The sequence below is a fragment of the Oppia nitens genome, unplaced genomic scaffold (assembly GCF_028296485.1).
Source record: "Oppia nitens isolate AA-2021 unplaced genomic scaffold, nextdenovo-longstitch-racon4-pilon3 scaffold1_pilon_pilon_pilon, whole genome shotgun sequence".
Lineage (NCBI taxonomy): Eukaryota > Metazoa > Arthropoda > Arachnida > Sarcoptiformes > Oppiidae > Oppia > Oppia nitens.
In genome coordinates this window covers 1,656,231-1,670,957 of record NW_026533199.1, presented here as the reverse complement: position 1 = coordinate 1,670,957, position 14,727 = coordinate 1,656,231, and the positions used below count along the sequence as shown (strand labels likewise).

At 28.9% G+C, this 14,727-nt stretch overlaps 6 protein-coding genes across 6 annotated transcripts; 1 reads left to right on the top strand and 5 right to left on the bottom strand.

Annotated features, from left to right (window-relative positions):
• Positions 1–229: 229 nt before the first annotated feature.
• On the bottom strand, positions 230–4,401 carry LOC128952572 (zinc finger protein 239-like). The gene is made up of 2 exons (XM_054297987.1): positions 4,337–4,401; positions 230–2,321 (listed from the first exon to the last, which is right to left on the bottom strand). Exon 2 carries the CDS (start codon positions 2,292–2,294, stop codon positions 288–290), a length of 2,007 nt encoding a protein of 668 aa, XP_054153962.1. The 5' UTR covers positions 2,295–2,321; positions 4,337–4,401; the 3' UTR covers positions 230–287.
• A 26-nt stretch (positions 4,402–4,427) lies between these two features.
• On the bottom strand, positions 4,428–5,516 carry LOC128952784 (PR domain zinc finger protein 5-like). The gene has a single exon (XM_054298228.1). The coding sequence runs from the start codon at positions 5,514–5,516 to the stop codon at positions 4,428–4,430; it is 1,089 nt and encodes a 362-aa protein (XP_054154203.1).
• Positions 5,517–6,657: 1,141 nt separating this feature from the next.
• Positions 6,658–8,231, bottom strand: LOC128952574 (zinc finger protein 184-like). Its single transcript, XM_054297989.1, has 2 exons — positions 7,645–8,231; positions 6,658–7,550 (listed from the first exon to the last, which is right to left on the bottom strand). The coding sequence occupies exons 1-2, from the start codon at positions 8,078–8,080 to the stop codon at positions 6,907–6,909; spliced, it is 1,080 nt and encodes a 359-aa protein (XP_054153964.1). The 5' UTR covers positions 8,081–8,231; the 3' UTR covers positions 6,658–6,906.
• A 1,560-nt stretch (positions 8,232–9,791) lies between these two features.
• Positions 9,792–11,151, bottom strand: LOC128952575 (putative zinc finger protein 840). The gene has a single exon (XM_054297990.1). It carries the CDS (start codon positions 10,927–10,929, stop codon positions 9,904–9,906), a length of 1,026 nt encoding a protein of 341 aa, XP_054153965.1. The 5' UTR covers positions 10,930–11,151; the 3' UTR covers positions 9,792–9,903.
• Positions 11,152–11,949: 798 nt separating this feature from the next.
• Positions 11,950–13,112, top strand: LOC128952576 (nucleosome assembly protein 1-like 1-B). The gene has a single exon (XM_054297991.1). The coding sequence runs from the start codon at positions 12,135–12,137 to the stop codon at positions 13,059–13,061; it is 927 nt and encodes a 308-aa protein (XP_054153966.1). The 5' UTR covers positions 11,950–12,134; the 3' UTR covers positions 13,062–13,112.
• A 397-nt stretch (positions 13,113–13,509) lies between these two features.
• Positions 13,510–14,355, bottom strand: LOC128952783 (zinc finger protein 860-like). Its single transcript, XM_054298227.1, has one exon. The coding sequence runs from the start codon at positions 14,353–14,355 to the stop codon at positions 13,510–13,512; it is 846 nt and encodes a 281-aa protein (XP_054154202.1).
• Between the last annotated feature and the right edge of the window lie 372 nt (positions 14,356–14,727).

The window sequence follows — 14,727 nt, the reverse complement described above, 5'->3', positions numbered from 1 at the left end:
ACAATTATTGTATGTGTGATATCACCCAAACATGTCACACATACAATACTGTATACTCTCTCTCTCTCTCTCTCTCTCTCTCTACTGATGTCATATTTATCACATAAATTCAATAATTAAATTATATATAAATTGAATATATAAAAAAATAATAGTAAAATACATATACTAAATGATAATTTATTATTTAAAAAAAAATATTTTAAAAATCATGGCATTTATTTAATTTCTTAAATGCTATTATTCATAAAACATATTATATTGCTTATTGATATGAAAATTTTGACTCAAAGCTCAGTTATCTCTATAGTTGGCCTAATAGATGGTGGTGGTCGTGCACTTTCTATAGATGAATCATTCAAATCATCCCAAATTGGTGTCCACTGGACATTCGGTCTGCTGGTCATTGTTCGGTACAAGGCTTCAGCGGCCATACGATTCATAAAACTGTCACAACTATAGCATATATAATTGCCGAAACCGTTGATTCGGGCCAACTCTGGTTCACATACTGAACATAACTGTTGTTGTTGTTCACCACTGTTAGCAATAATGATTTCCTCGTCTTCAACAACTTGATTTGACAACTGAATCGGTGATAATGAAGATAACGGTTTGATATCCACAACAGCAACCGTCTCCATGTCTGCTGCAAAATCGGTAATCACCGGTTGTTCATTCATCTCCTGAGTGAACATCTGATTAAGTGATGGTGTTGTTGTCGGTGGTGCCGTAGTTTTAGTTGATTTATTAGCAGATCTGGTAACTATCGTACCAGTCGATGATCGATGTCTCTCAATCTTTGACGTCTTATTCGTAGTTTCGGTTAATTCGTTTGCCGAAGAAATAGTAAATCTTTCGTTCGGAAGAACTTTCAGTAAGTGAACCTTTTTCTGGTGATAAATCAGATAATCTTTGCGTTTGAAAGACATGTCGCAGTTCTCATAATTGCAAACAAATGGTCGATCTGTTGAGTGAACGATTTTCTGGTGTCGATGCAGTGTTCTTGCGCTTATGAACGACTTGTCGCAGTCATCGTAGTCGCAAACAAGTCGTTTATTAGTTAAGTGAACCATTCTTTCGTGTTGCCGAAGATAGCTTCTGGCTTTGAATGACTTATCACAGTCTTTGTAATTGCAGACAAATGACTGATCAATCGAGTGAACAGTTTTCTTGTGTATTCTCAGATATTCTTTGGCTTTGAATGACTGATTGCAATCATCATAATTGCAAACAAATTCCTGATCTGTAGTGTGAACCCTAGTGTTGTGTCGGCGCAGATAGTCTTTGCATTTAAACGACTGGTCACAGCCATTGTAATTGCAGACAAATTTCCGTTTAGTTAAATGAATCCTTTTCTGGTGTATACGCAGATAGTCTTTGCGTTTGAACGATTGGTTGCAGTCATTGTAATCGCAGACATGCGGCCGATTGTTTGAGTGAATGAACATATGTTTTACGAGATGCCATTTAGTCCAACCCTTGAACTGACATTTATCGCAACCAAACGGTCTGATTGCATGCTTTTCGCCCAAATGATTGAGTAGTGATATGTTAGAGAAGAAACCTTTTCGGCATTTATTACATCTGAATGGACGACATTTCAGGTGACGACTATTCACATGAATTTCAAGTTTATCCGCCGATGATAAATACCGATCACAGTGACCACATTTCAATGGATTATTGCTATTAGATTTAATATCAGACCAATTAAGACGACTATCGCCGATAGTTTTTGATCCATTGGTCGGCATTTTTAGCGGACTTATGAGTACAACGGGTTGTGTTTGCAACGAAAGTCTTTTCAAATCAAAATCACTAGAATTTGATGGCACTGTTAGGTCATCATAGAAGTCACAAAATTGATTATCACTGTTCACATCTTGAGACGGCTTCCCGTTGTTGTTGTTATTTAAAACTTTGTCATTATTGTCGTCCAAATTGATGAAAACCCGACTGTTAGATACCGATCGCCGACTAGTGGTCATCTCATGATTGTCACCACTATTATAGTCATCATCGCCGGCGACATCATCTGGTAGTTTGGCCAACGCCTGACGCAACAGTATCTTCTGTCCCAAAGATATCTGCGGAGGTATTAGATGCCAGTCTCTATCCATATCGAGGGCCCGTAATGTGTACACCGAATCAAAGCCATTGATAACCATTATGTCAATCGTTTCGGCACTAATACCAGCAATACGTGACAAATATCGGTGACAAAAGGTTTGACGCGAAGACATTGTTCTTGTTGATGATGATGATGATGATAACGGCGGTTGCGGTGACATCTATGACTTTGTGGTTAACCGGAAGTTCTGATGTTATGTTGAAAACAAAAAAAAATTAAAAATTGTTGTCACTTTGCGCAGACTAAAAAAATAGTATTTATATATATACTGTAAAACAATACTAAAGTTTTATATAAAACTTATGAACTAACAAAAAAAAAGTATTTTAATATTCATATAATAAAATCTTAAATAAAAAAACACTAATAAACATTATAATAAAATTTTTTTGAAATGTTTTCAATACCTCAATAATATCTTATCAAATGCTTTGAAACTTAAAACTTTTTTTTAAATACCTGTATTAATATTTATTATAAGTATTGAACAGAAACTTAATCTGTTTACTTTAGTTAATATCAAACATTTGATTTATGTTTATGATATTATAATAAATTATTATAATATCATAAATAATAATATTATAATAAATACTGTAAATAAATAAATGCTTTTATAAATGCTATCAATATAAATTACTTAAACTAATAAATATATTTTTATTAGCATAAAATAAGCAATAATTTTCAAATAGACAAATAGAAAAACTTTTACCATATTTTGCAGATAAATATATTATTTTACTTTCACTGAATTTATTTCTCATATATTTTTATTATTACAGACAAATTTAGTATTTAATATTAGACTATTACCCACCTGTAGACCTATTTATTGGTTTAACCCATACTTTTGACTTTCAAGTGATAGCACTGACCATATATTTCATACCAGGGTTAAGCAAGGTTTTGGATTTTAGGGGGGGGGGGGGGGGGTAGACCGGGGTAAAATTTACAAAATTCTCAAAAAATCTTGGGGGGGGGGGGGGTATTGGGTGGGGTAAGATTTTTATTGCATTTTTAAACGGCAATTTTTTCAAAAATCCAAAATCAAGGAGGGGGGTCTAGAGAAAATTCCCTAAAAATTCCTTAAGTTCCCGAATATTCCCATGTAAATTCAATAAAATTCCCACAAGTTCCCGGGAAAAGGTAAAATTTCCAAAAATATAAAAAAACTTAAAAAAAACTTAAAAATTAACAAAAACTTAAATTTTAACAAAAAATATATATTTTTAAAAAAAAAATTTTAAAATTAATAAAAACTTAAATTTTAACAAAAAAAATAAAATAATGTATTTAAGATTTAAAAATAGTTGATAAAAGCATTAATGATACACTATGAGTTATTTTTAGTATTAATAATTTTTAACTTTTAACATAATTAATTTTTTAAACAATACTTAATGTTTATAGTTTGTTATATATTTTTATTTTTATACAAATACTGACTGAATACTACTTATTTAACTCAAATTTCCATAAAGTTTAATTATATTAAGTACAAAATTGAAAATATTTTTAAATTTTTTATTTAAAATTTAAAAATTATTAATAAAAACATAAGTATTTATTGTTTTATTAACTTCTTAAACTTATATTTAAATTGTAATATGATTACTCTTTTCAACAAATAGGTAATTTTTAATTTTTTAGTTTATTTTAATTAAAATAATGTTATTTTTTGATGACTTTTAACGTTATTTTGACTATTTTTAATCAATAATTAGATTTTTTATAAATATTAAAAACATAAAAACACTTACTAAAATAGTATCAACTAAAATTAAAATTTTTATAAATTTCAAAAAAATTTTCGGCGCCTTCGGTGCCGAAATTTTAGGTGGGGTCATTTCTCCTCGTTTTTAAGCGACAATTTTTTCAATTTGGTCAAAAAGTCTGGGGGGGTAAAATCCCAATTTCTCGATCTTAGGGGGGGTATTTTGGCCTTACCCCCCCTACCCCCCTTACTTAACCCTGATTTCATACCTGTGTTTCTATACTACAGTAGTTATAATAATTGTAACAAAAATTCATAATTAAATTAAATTTTTTTAAAAAGTACAACTAATTTTTATATATCTGGTTATTATATACAGTACAGTAATAGAAATTTGGATACTTTTTTTTATTATAACATTCATTAACAATTATTATTTAAATTTATTTAATATATAATACAATTTAATTCACAAAAATTATTACCGTTAAGAAGTGACACTTTGTTGTTGTTTTGTATTGAATGCATTACTTCTGGAGACTTCGCGTCACTACCATTACTGGACCGATTGATCCATTACTTTGGATCCATAACACTGGGATTGATATAAATGAGTAACGGTTTGGTGTCTATATCTGATTTCATGTTCACAACTTGTTTTATGTCTGTAAATGGTTTTATGTCTGTAAATGGTTTTATGTCTGCAAATGGTTTTATATCCAAAACTGGTTTGATGTCGACAATTGGTTTGTTGTCGACCTCCGGTTCGATAATAGTAATGACGGGTTCAGTAGAGATCAGGTTAGTTGACGTTGAAGTTGTATTCATCAATTTGGTGCCAGAGGTTGTGCTGATGGTAGTGTTGATTGTATCAGTTAATCGATTCCTACGAATTGAACTAACGGTAATTAGTCGATGGATTTTGTGAACCGTTTTCTGGTGTTTACGTAAAGAGGATTTATTTCTGTACGACTGATCACAGTCTTTGTGAGTGCAGACAAAAAGCCGATCAGAGAAATGAACACATTTCTGGTGTCTATTTATATCGGATCTGCGTTTATACGATTTGTTGCAGTCATCGTAATTACAGACAAACGGCCGGTCAGTCGAGTGAACCGTTTTTAAGTGACCACTTAAATGATCTTTACTTTTGAGCGACTTATCACAATCCTTATGACTGCAAACAAATGGCCGATCAGTGGTGTGAACCTCTTTCTTATGTCTAATCAGATTCCCTTTCGATTTCAACAACTTGTCGCAGTCCTTATAATTGCAGACAAATTGCAGATTAGTTGACTCAATCCTCTGATCACACAATTGATTATCACTGTTTAGATCCATAATATGATTATAAGACTTTCCATTGCAATCCGTGTCCGTCTCGTCGTCCAAATTGATGACAATCCGTCTGTTAGATACCGATTGTCTTGTAGTTAAATCTTGTTTATCATCGCCATAGTCATCATCAGTTAGTTTGTTCAACGCCTGTCGCAACRGTATCTTCTGGCCAATGGATATTTGTGGCGGTAAGTGATCCCAGTCTTTATCCATATCGATGCCCAGCAAAGCGTTAACCGATTGGATACCATTTCGGACCAAAATATCAATTGTGTCGGCAGTGATATCGACAAAACGAGACAAATATCGGTGACAATCGGTAGACATGATCTGACCAGTGATATCGGTAAACAAAATTACTAATCAAATACAAAATGCATAATTAAGTAATAATTATTTTTTCTTCAATCAAACTGTTATTATTTACGGTTAACTTACATAACAATTACAATCTATTGAGTAATTAGTCTAAAAGTTTATCTACTCTTTCAATGTTTTATTTCAATAACTAATTAACTAATTAATTATTTTTTTTATCTCTGATTTAATATTTATATAACTAAATACCACAAAACTGTTTAATCCATTTATTTCATTTTGCGCTTAAAATAATTGCATAAATACAGTTTGTTCAACRCATAAATATCTCAAACAATATATTACAGTAAAATTAAAAACTAATGTATTGTATATTATAATATATATTATTAAAATTTATTTCTACTTAATAGTAGAATATAAAAAAAAATAATTTTTTAATTATTTATTTTTAAAATTATTTTGAGTAAAAATAAAATCTAAATTATATTATTAATTTACAAAACTAAATGAAATCATACGGTATGTGTCACTGAAACTGTTATTATTGGTTTAATCAATAGTTTTGAGTGGACTACTGTATTGATAGTACTGACCATTATATCTCATATATATATATTATAATTATAACAAAAATTCATAATTATATAAAATACAGTGAGTTTTTTGCTTACTATTTTTGTTTGAAAACTATATGTCAATCACTAAAGTAGTGATTATGTTTATGATAAGCCAATGTCTAATGTTTTAATATTTTTTTATCACAAAATTACATTCATATGTGAATTAAGTAATAAAAATTCACAAACTATACCACATGTGTCCACTTAACCCCTGCCGACCTCCCGTATCGCTTAAAGCACTGGTATCTATAAATCAGTGCATATGTGATGGTGATAGATAAATATCTAAACAAATTTATAATTTATCAATAAATGTTGATTATTAATTTACAGTATAATAAAAATAGTTCACAACTTAAATACTTTATTACTAAACATAAATAAATTTATTTTTTTAATAAACTATTTTATATTATAATTTATTATTTCTATTTAATATTATTTATTGAAAACTTCTACACAATAAAAATTATAACTAACTTATAAGTAAATTAAAGTAAAAAAAATAAATAAATTGATTTTATAGGCAATGAAAAAGTGAGAAACAGTTGTTAAGTGATGGACAGATACTTTGTTGTTGTTAGGAGTTATGTGTCAATGAATCGGAGCCTTATTTGTAAGTTTGACCTAAACTTTTATGATGGATGGGTTGACATTCACTTCATTCACGTCAAACAATTAGGACTTTTATTTTGGACTTTAAAAAATACCAAACAATTTCTTTATCATCAATCAACTGATCTTTGCTGTTGAATGCTTTTGATTGGTCGCAGTCATCATAATTTCAGACAAATTGGTCGATCAATTGAGTGATGAAACTCTCTATTATGTCGATGCAGTAGATCTTTACGATTGAAAGACTGATAACAATCGTTATAAATGCAGACAAATGGCCGATCAATCCAATTGTGAATACTTTTCTGGTGTCGTCGCAGATAATGTTGTCGTTTGAACGACTTGTTGCAGTCATTATAATTGCATAGAAATTGTTGATTGTCTGAATGAATCTGTTTATGTCGGATGAGATGCCATTTTGTACGACCCATATATGGACAGTCATCGCAAGCAAACGATTTAAATCCATGTTTTTGTGCCAAATGATTGAATAGTGATTTGTTAGCGAAGAAACTTTTTCGGCATTTATTACATCTGAATGGTCGGCATTTTAGATGATATTTATTTACATGAATTTCAAGTGTTGTCACTGAATAGAAAAATCTGTTGCATTCATCACATTTAAAACACCGGTTATTATTGTTATTGTTATTATTATTATTATTATTGTTATTATTATTTAGACTACTATTGCAGACAACAGTCTTTGATTCATTGATCGGCATTTTTAGTGGACTTATAACTACAACGAGTTGTGTATTCAATGCAAGTCTTTTCAACTCAAAGTCACTAACAATTGGTTTCACTGTTGAAGCGAAAAAAATTTCATTAGTTTTTTTTGGTTAATAAAAATTATGAAATCATTATTATAAAAAAAATGTAACAAAAAAAGTGATTACCACTACTGTTCTCAACATTAATATCCTTATCCGACGGCTTTTGATTGTTATCCGAAACATTTTCTAATGGGTTGTCATCCATCTGATGGTCCAAATTGATGAAAACCCGACTGTTAGATACCGATCGTTTCGGACTAACTTCTTGTTTGTTGTCACCGTAAAAGTCATCGTCGGTAGAGTTTTCAAGTTTAGCTAACGCTTTACGTAATAATATTTTCTGACCAATCGATATCTGTGTCGGCATTAGATGCCAGTCATTGTCCATATCTATCGCCCGCAATGTGTGCACCGAATCGAAACCATTTTCGACTAAACAGTCAATTGTTTCGCCGCTAATACCGACAAAACGTGACAAATATCGGTAACAAAAGGTCTGCCGTCGCGAATGCATTGTTGTCCTCGTCGTCGACAACGACACCGCCGCCGGCGGTGACATCAATGACTTATCCAATGATATTATGAAGGGTTTCGTCGAAAGTAATGTTATGTTTAAAGTTTAAACAAAACTAAATTGTTGTCAATATGTGTGCACACAAACAAAAAAACAAACAAAAAGTTTTAATATACAATAACAACACTAAGGTTTCAAATATAAAACCTATCAATTAATAAATGTATTTAAATAATAAAATATTCTTTATTTATAAAAAAAATTAAACTTTCATATAAATGATAACTTATAAAACTATAATATCTAAAAAAATAATACATAAAACCTAAAGGCTTAAAACATAAAACTAATGAATAAAAATAATACAACTAATAAACATTAGTAAGTGATAGTCCAAAATAAGTTGTCTACTTTTTTTTTGCTATGTTTTCAATACAAGTCAATAAACTCATTATAATATCTCATCAAATGCTTTGAAAGTTAAAAAACTTTTTTTTTGTTGTGTGTATAGTATTGCTAAGTATTGAACAGAAACTTAATATGTTTACTGTAGTCATATATAATATTTATTATTTTTATATTTAAGATATTATGATAATAAATATCTTATGTTTTATATTAATATAAGGTAATAGAAATTAAAAAAAAATTATATACCTTTTTTATTAAGCAATATAAATAGCAGCATAAAGTAAGCATAATAAATTTAATTAATAAATTGATAGATTGGAAAATTTTAAAACTTTTACCATATTTATTGGCATACATATACTGTATTATAACACTATGACTGCATTTATTTTTTCATTTATTAGTAATAATAGACTGTTTATTTGGTTTTTTAACCCATACTTTTAAATAACTTAAAGTGATAGCACTGACCATATATTTCATATCTGTGTTTTACGATCCTATACTACAATAGTTATAATAATTGTTACAAAAAATTCATAATCAAATAAAATAATTACTGTTATTTAATTATAAAAAAAATACAAATAATTTTATATGTATGTGATAAAATAAAGTATTGCTCTGAAAAAATTGTTTTACATACTGTATGCTATTATTAGATTAATTTATTTAATCAATTTTAAAAAATAAAATCAAAGATATTTAGAAATATTTAATTATTATTTAAATCATTGTAATATATATTACATCCAATAATATTTTGGGTCAAAAAAGAAAAAATTCTTACAAATTAACTAAAATAATTATTTAATAAAAAATACAAATTATATAATAAATTTGATAAAAGTATCGATTTAAAAAAAATGTTTTATTAAATGCTATTTTTATTAGGTTAATCTATTTAATCAATTTTTTAAATGAAAGTTAAATGACATAAAGTATATGTTTTAAAAATATACTTATTATTTAAATTATTATAATATATAATGCAATTTAGAATTTAATCCACAAATATTAAAATATTAATTATTATTATAAAAAAAGTGATGAACCGTTAAGGAGCCGACAGTTTTTAATAATTTGATAAATAATTACTATTATTGAATAAAAAAAAGAAAGAAAATGCAAATAATTTGAAAATTATTATTTAAAAAAAAAGTATTGATTCGGAAATAATAAAGTTTTGTTTTTGTCTTTAAGTTATGTATATATTAGATAATTTATATTTAATAATTCAAAAATAAAATGATATATAGCATTGAGCATATGTTTTAAAATATACAATTATTACTTAAATCATTAAATCGTTAATATGTAATGTAATTTATAATATAATTTTCCACAAAAAAAGTTTTATTATTATAGCAAAAGTGATGAACCGTTAAGAGATCGACACTTTGTTAAGATTAATATTTAATGATTGAATGTAAGCTTCAATTGACCGGTTGATCCAATTAGTCAATTACAGTGATAATAGCAGTGGACTTCAGATCTGGTTTGATGTCTACAATTGGTTTAATGTCAACCTTTGGTTTGGCAATAGTAGTAATGACCGGCTTATTGTTAGTAAAGATAAAGTTAGGTGACAGTGTTGACAAAGTCGTCAATTTGGTGCCACAGGTGGTGGTGGCGGCGGTCATTGTATCTGTTGATCGATTCCTACGATGAGAACTAATTAACTGATGATTTGAGTAAATGGTTTTCTGGTGTCGATTCTGTCGATTAGCTTTGTTTTTGAACGACTTGTCGCTGTCTTTGTTATTGCAGACAAATGGCCGACGGATCGAGTGAAACATTTTCTTATGTTGACTCATATCTTGATTGAATTTGAAAGACTTGTTGCAGTCCTTATAATTGCAGATAAACGGTCTGTCAGTCGAGTGAAACTCTTTCTGGTGTCGACACAGTAGTTGTCTTTCTTTGAACGACTTATAACAGTCTTTGTAATTGCAATTATATGGCCTACGGATTGAGTGAACATTTTTCTTGTGTTGAGATAAAGATTTTTTGCTTCTAAACGATTTGTCGCAGTTTTTATAATTACATTTGAATTGTCTATTAGTTGAGTCATTCCTCTGGTAACGAAATTTATTTTTATTCTTTACTTCAATATTATTATTATATGACTTTCCATTGCTATCCGAAACTGTGTCTATCTTGTTGTCCGAATTAATTACAACCGGTTTGTTAGATACCGATTGTCTTGCAGTTAGATCTTGTTTATCATCCACATAGTCATCGTCTGCGAGTTTGGCCAACGCCTTCCGCAACAGTACCTTCTGGGCAATGGATATCTCCGACGGTAAGTGATTCCAGTCTCTGTCCATATCGATGGCCCGTAAAGTGTTAACCGAATAAAAGCCATTTCGGACCATAATGTCAATGGTTTTGTCACTTATATCGACAAAACGTGACAAATATTGGTGACAAAAGGTTTGCCTCGAATTCATTGTCGACGACAACGACATCGGCGGTGACATTCAATTGACTTATTCAATAATATTATGGATACGGAAGTGATGTTTCAATTTAAAAATTATTGTCAATGTATGCACACAAACAAACCCACTGTAATAATAATAATAATTGAGTTGACATTGTAATTGTGAAATACATAAAATTACATATACATAAATTTAAACAGGGATGTATTTGATTAATTTTGAGCCACTCTATGAACTAGCAATGGGTTAATTCGACTCGTTTTTAGCAATGGGTTAATTGACACTAAAATCGCCAGGGTACAAAATTTTAACTTTTTTTTATCTCACTTTATAAAAACAGCAAATTATTATTTTAATGCAAAAGTTTAATATACGGTACATTTACATAGTATGTATAAAATTTATGAACTAAAAAAATATAAATTTATATATACTGTATATAGTAGATAGAGAGTATTGTCTATTAATATTTATATAATAAAAACTTTATGCTTAAACACTAACAAACAGGTAAATAAGCTAGATAAGTTCACTAAATGATTACTTATTAAATAAATAAAAATTATATACCATTTAATGTTAACTTATAATTTATATATCTATGAGTCAATTTGTCAAAATTGCTTTATTTGTATGACTTAGAAAATTTAATTTAAAAAAAATTTTTTTTTGTAATGAAATCAAAAAATAATTATTAATAGTTTATTTGAGCTAAAAAATATGTACTGTATATACAGTAGTTCAAATAGAGTAACTCTATTATTATATTATAGTGTTTATATTAATATTATAGACACATTAAATTATAATCATAAAGCTTAAATTATTAATTAATCTAATAATTAATTACTTATTAGAAAAATATAACAATAAACTACTTAAAAATATCATAAGTTAAGTGTGACATTAAATATATATATATATATTTAATTTATTTGAGATAGAGTATAATTTTATAAATTAATAAATTAATAAATTTTATATTATTTATTTTACACTATAATTCAACAATTAATAGGAGTTAATAGTCAATAATAGTGTTGTGATAATTGTATTGTTAGTAATGGAGACAAATAAAAATCGCGTGAAATTCATGTTTTTCAATAAAACAATTGAAATATAAGTTTTATTAGTGGTGTAAACGTTTTGAATTAACAAAATCGTTGCATTCAATAGCTATAACAACAAAATAATTGAATCTTAATATCTAAAAAACAATCTCAAAGACATCTAATTAGATAATGACTTCGACTTCAGGAGAGTTAGTAATGCCATCGATTCCAACCAACGACTGGCAACTATTGCTCAGCCGTCAGATCAAAGCCTTAAAGAAACTACAGTTTGAAAAACTGAAAATTGATGGACTGGTAGCCGAAGAGATCTTCAATGTTGTGGCTAAACACGAGAACAACTACAACAGTATCTATGAGAAGAGGAGAGCTATTATTAGCGGTGAAATCGAGCCGACAGACACTGACTGCAAACTGGACGACGATATTGAAGACAAAGACGAAGAGTTGGGTTACATACTCGTCAATCAAAGTAAACCAACCAATGGTTCCCTAATTAAAGGAATTCCTGGTTTTTGGCTCAAAACCATGAAAGAAGTCATGGATTTAAACAAATGGATTGAAAAGAAAGACGAACCAGTTTTGGAGTACTTATCGGACATTCGGATAAATTATGGCCAAAATCAACAAAAAATTGAACTCAAGTTTTCATTTGCGACAAACGAGTTCTTCAGAAATACTTCGCTCACCAAAACATATGAGATTATGTTTGGACCAAATCCTAACAATCCGTGGTTTCTCAATGATTACTATCCGATCGCTTCCAAAGGCTGTGTCATTGACTGGAAAAAAGGCAAAGATGTCACTAAACTAAATAACACCACCGATGGAAAGTCTTACGAGAAAAACAAAGACTCGTTCTTTGATCTGTTCAACGATTCACTTCTTGGAAGAAAAACTGATCCCAAAAAAAGTGATAATTATAACAATGAAATCCAAGACTTTCTTTGGGATGACTGGAATCTAAGCCAACTGTTAATCAAAAAATTGGTTCCGAATGCTATCCTCTACTTCACCGGTGATATCATTGAGAGTGAAAGCGAATCTTCCGATTCAGAGGACTCTTCCGATTCAGAGTCGGAAAGTGCCAGCGATTAGCCGTTAATATCCATTGTTTTAAATTATTTTCACAAATTATTTCATTATTTACTGCAATTTATGTAAACAAAATTATTCAAAAAAAAAAAAAACATTTATTATTATTTTATATTTATCTCTAAATTTATGTGTTTTGTATTATTCAAATTATATCATAAATTTTATATAAATCTGTAAACTATTTTTTCTTTCATTAGTTTATTAAAAAAATATTTTTTTTTATTTTTTAATTATAAATGTTTAAAGTTCTGTACATTTATTGTTGCAAATTGACTCCTAGTTATGTATAAGTTAACATTAAACATGGTATATAATTTTTTTAAAAAAAAATTTAATAAGTATGATCCAGTCAACTTATCTATTAATAGCTTATTTAATGTTAACTTTTCGATCAGATGAGTGATCATTTTCGAGATGTTTACGAAAATATTTCTGAAATTTCAACGACTTATTGCAGTCCTTGTAATGGCAAACCTATGACTGGATTGAATGAATGAATCCGTTTATGATGGTTGAGCTGCCAATTACTACGGGTCTTGAATTGACATTTATCGCAACCAAACGGTTTAATTGAATGTTTTTCTCCCAAATGATTGAGTAGTGATATGTTGGCAAAGAATCCTTTTCGGCATTTATTACATCTGAATGGACGACATTTCAGATGACAACTATTCACATGAATTTCAAGTTTCAATTCCGATGATAAATACCGATCGCATTCAACACATTTGAAACAATCATTGTTTTTAGTTTCGACTTCAGACCCATTTAGACGACTATTACTGATAGTCTTTGATTTATTGTTTGGCATTTTTAGCCGATTTATGACTACAACGGGTTGTATTTGTAATGCAAGTCTTTTCAATTCAAATTCATTGATAATTGACGGCAATGTTAAGTCATCATTGATTTGATACAATTGATTATCACTGTTCACTTCATTATTGTTATACAACATATCATTGTTATCCGAAACTGTGTCCATATTATTGTCCAAATTGATAAAAACCCGACTGTTAGGAACCAGAGGTTTTGGTGTAATTATTTGTTTGTTATCCTCTAAGTCATCATCAGTGATATCTTGCAGTTTGGTTAATGCCTGTCGTAATAATAATTTCTGACCAATAGATATCTGTGTCGGCAACAGATGCCAATCTTCGTCTATATTTATGGCCCGCAATGTATGCACCGAATCGAAACCATTTCGCAACATAATGTCAATCGTGTCGGCAGTGATACCAACAAATTGTGACAAATATCGGAAACAAAAAGTTTGCCACAAAGACGGCGACATCAATGATATTATGGGTCTCTAGAAGTGATGATTTGTGATATAATAATTAAATTGATAACAATATGTGCACACAAACAACCAAACAAAGAAGTTATATTACAAATAACATTAAATAAAAAACTTTTTATCAAAAAATAATATATTTAAATATTCAATAATAATAAATATTCAACACATATTTAAACAAAAATAACTAACAAATACACCAATGTATACAACAATGTATATACCTAGTGATGTACCGATTGCAAAATGCGCAATTGCATTGGTCGGAAATTGCGTGAAATTGCCGCAATTGCATAAGACTCGATTGCGAAAATCGCAATTGTAACATAGAACAATTTATAATTTTTTAAAAATTAACAAAATTTA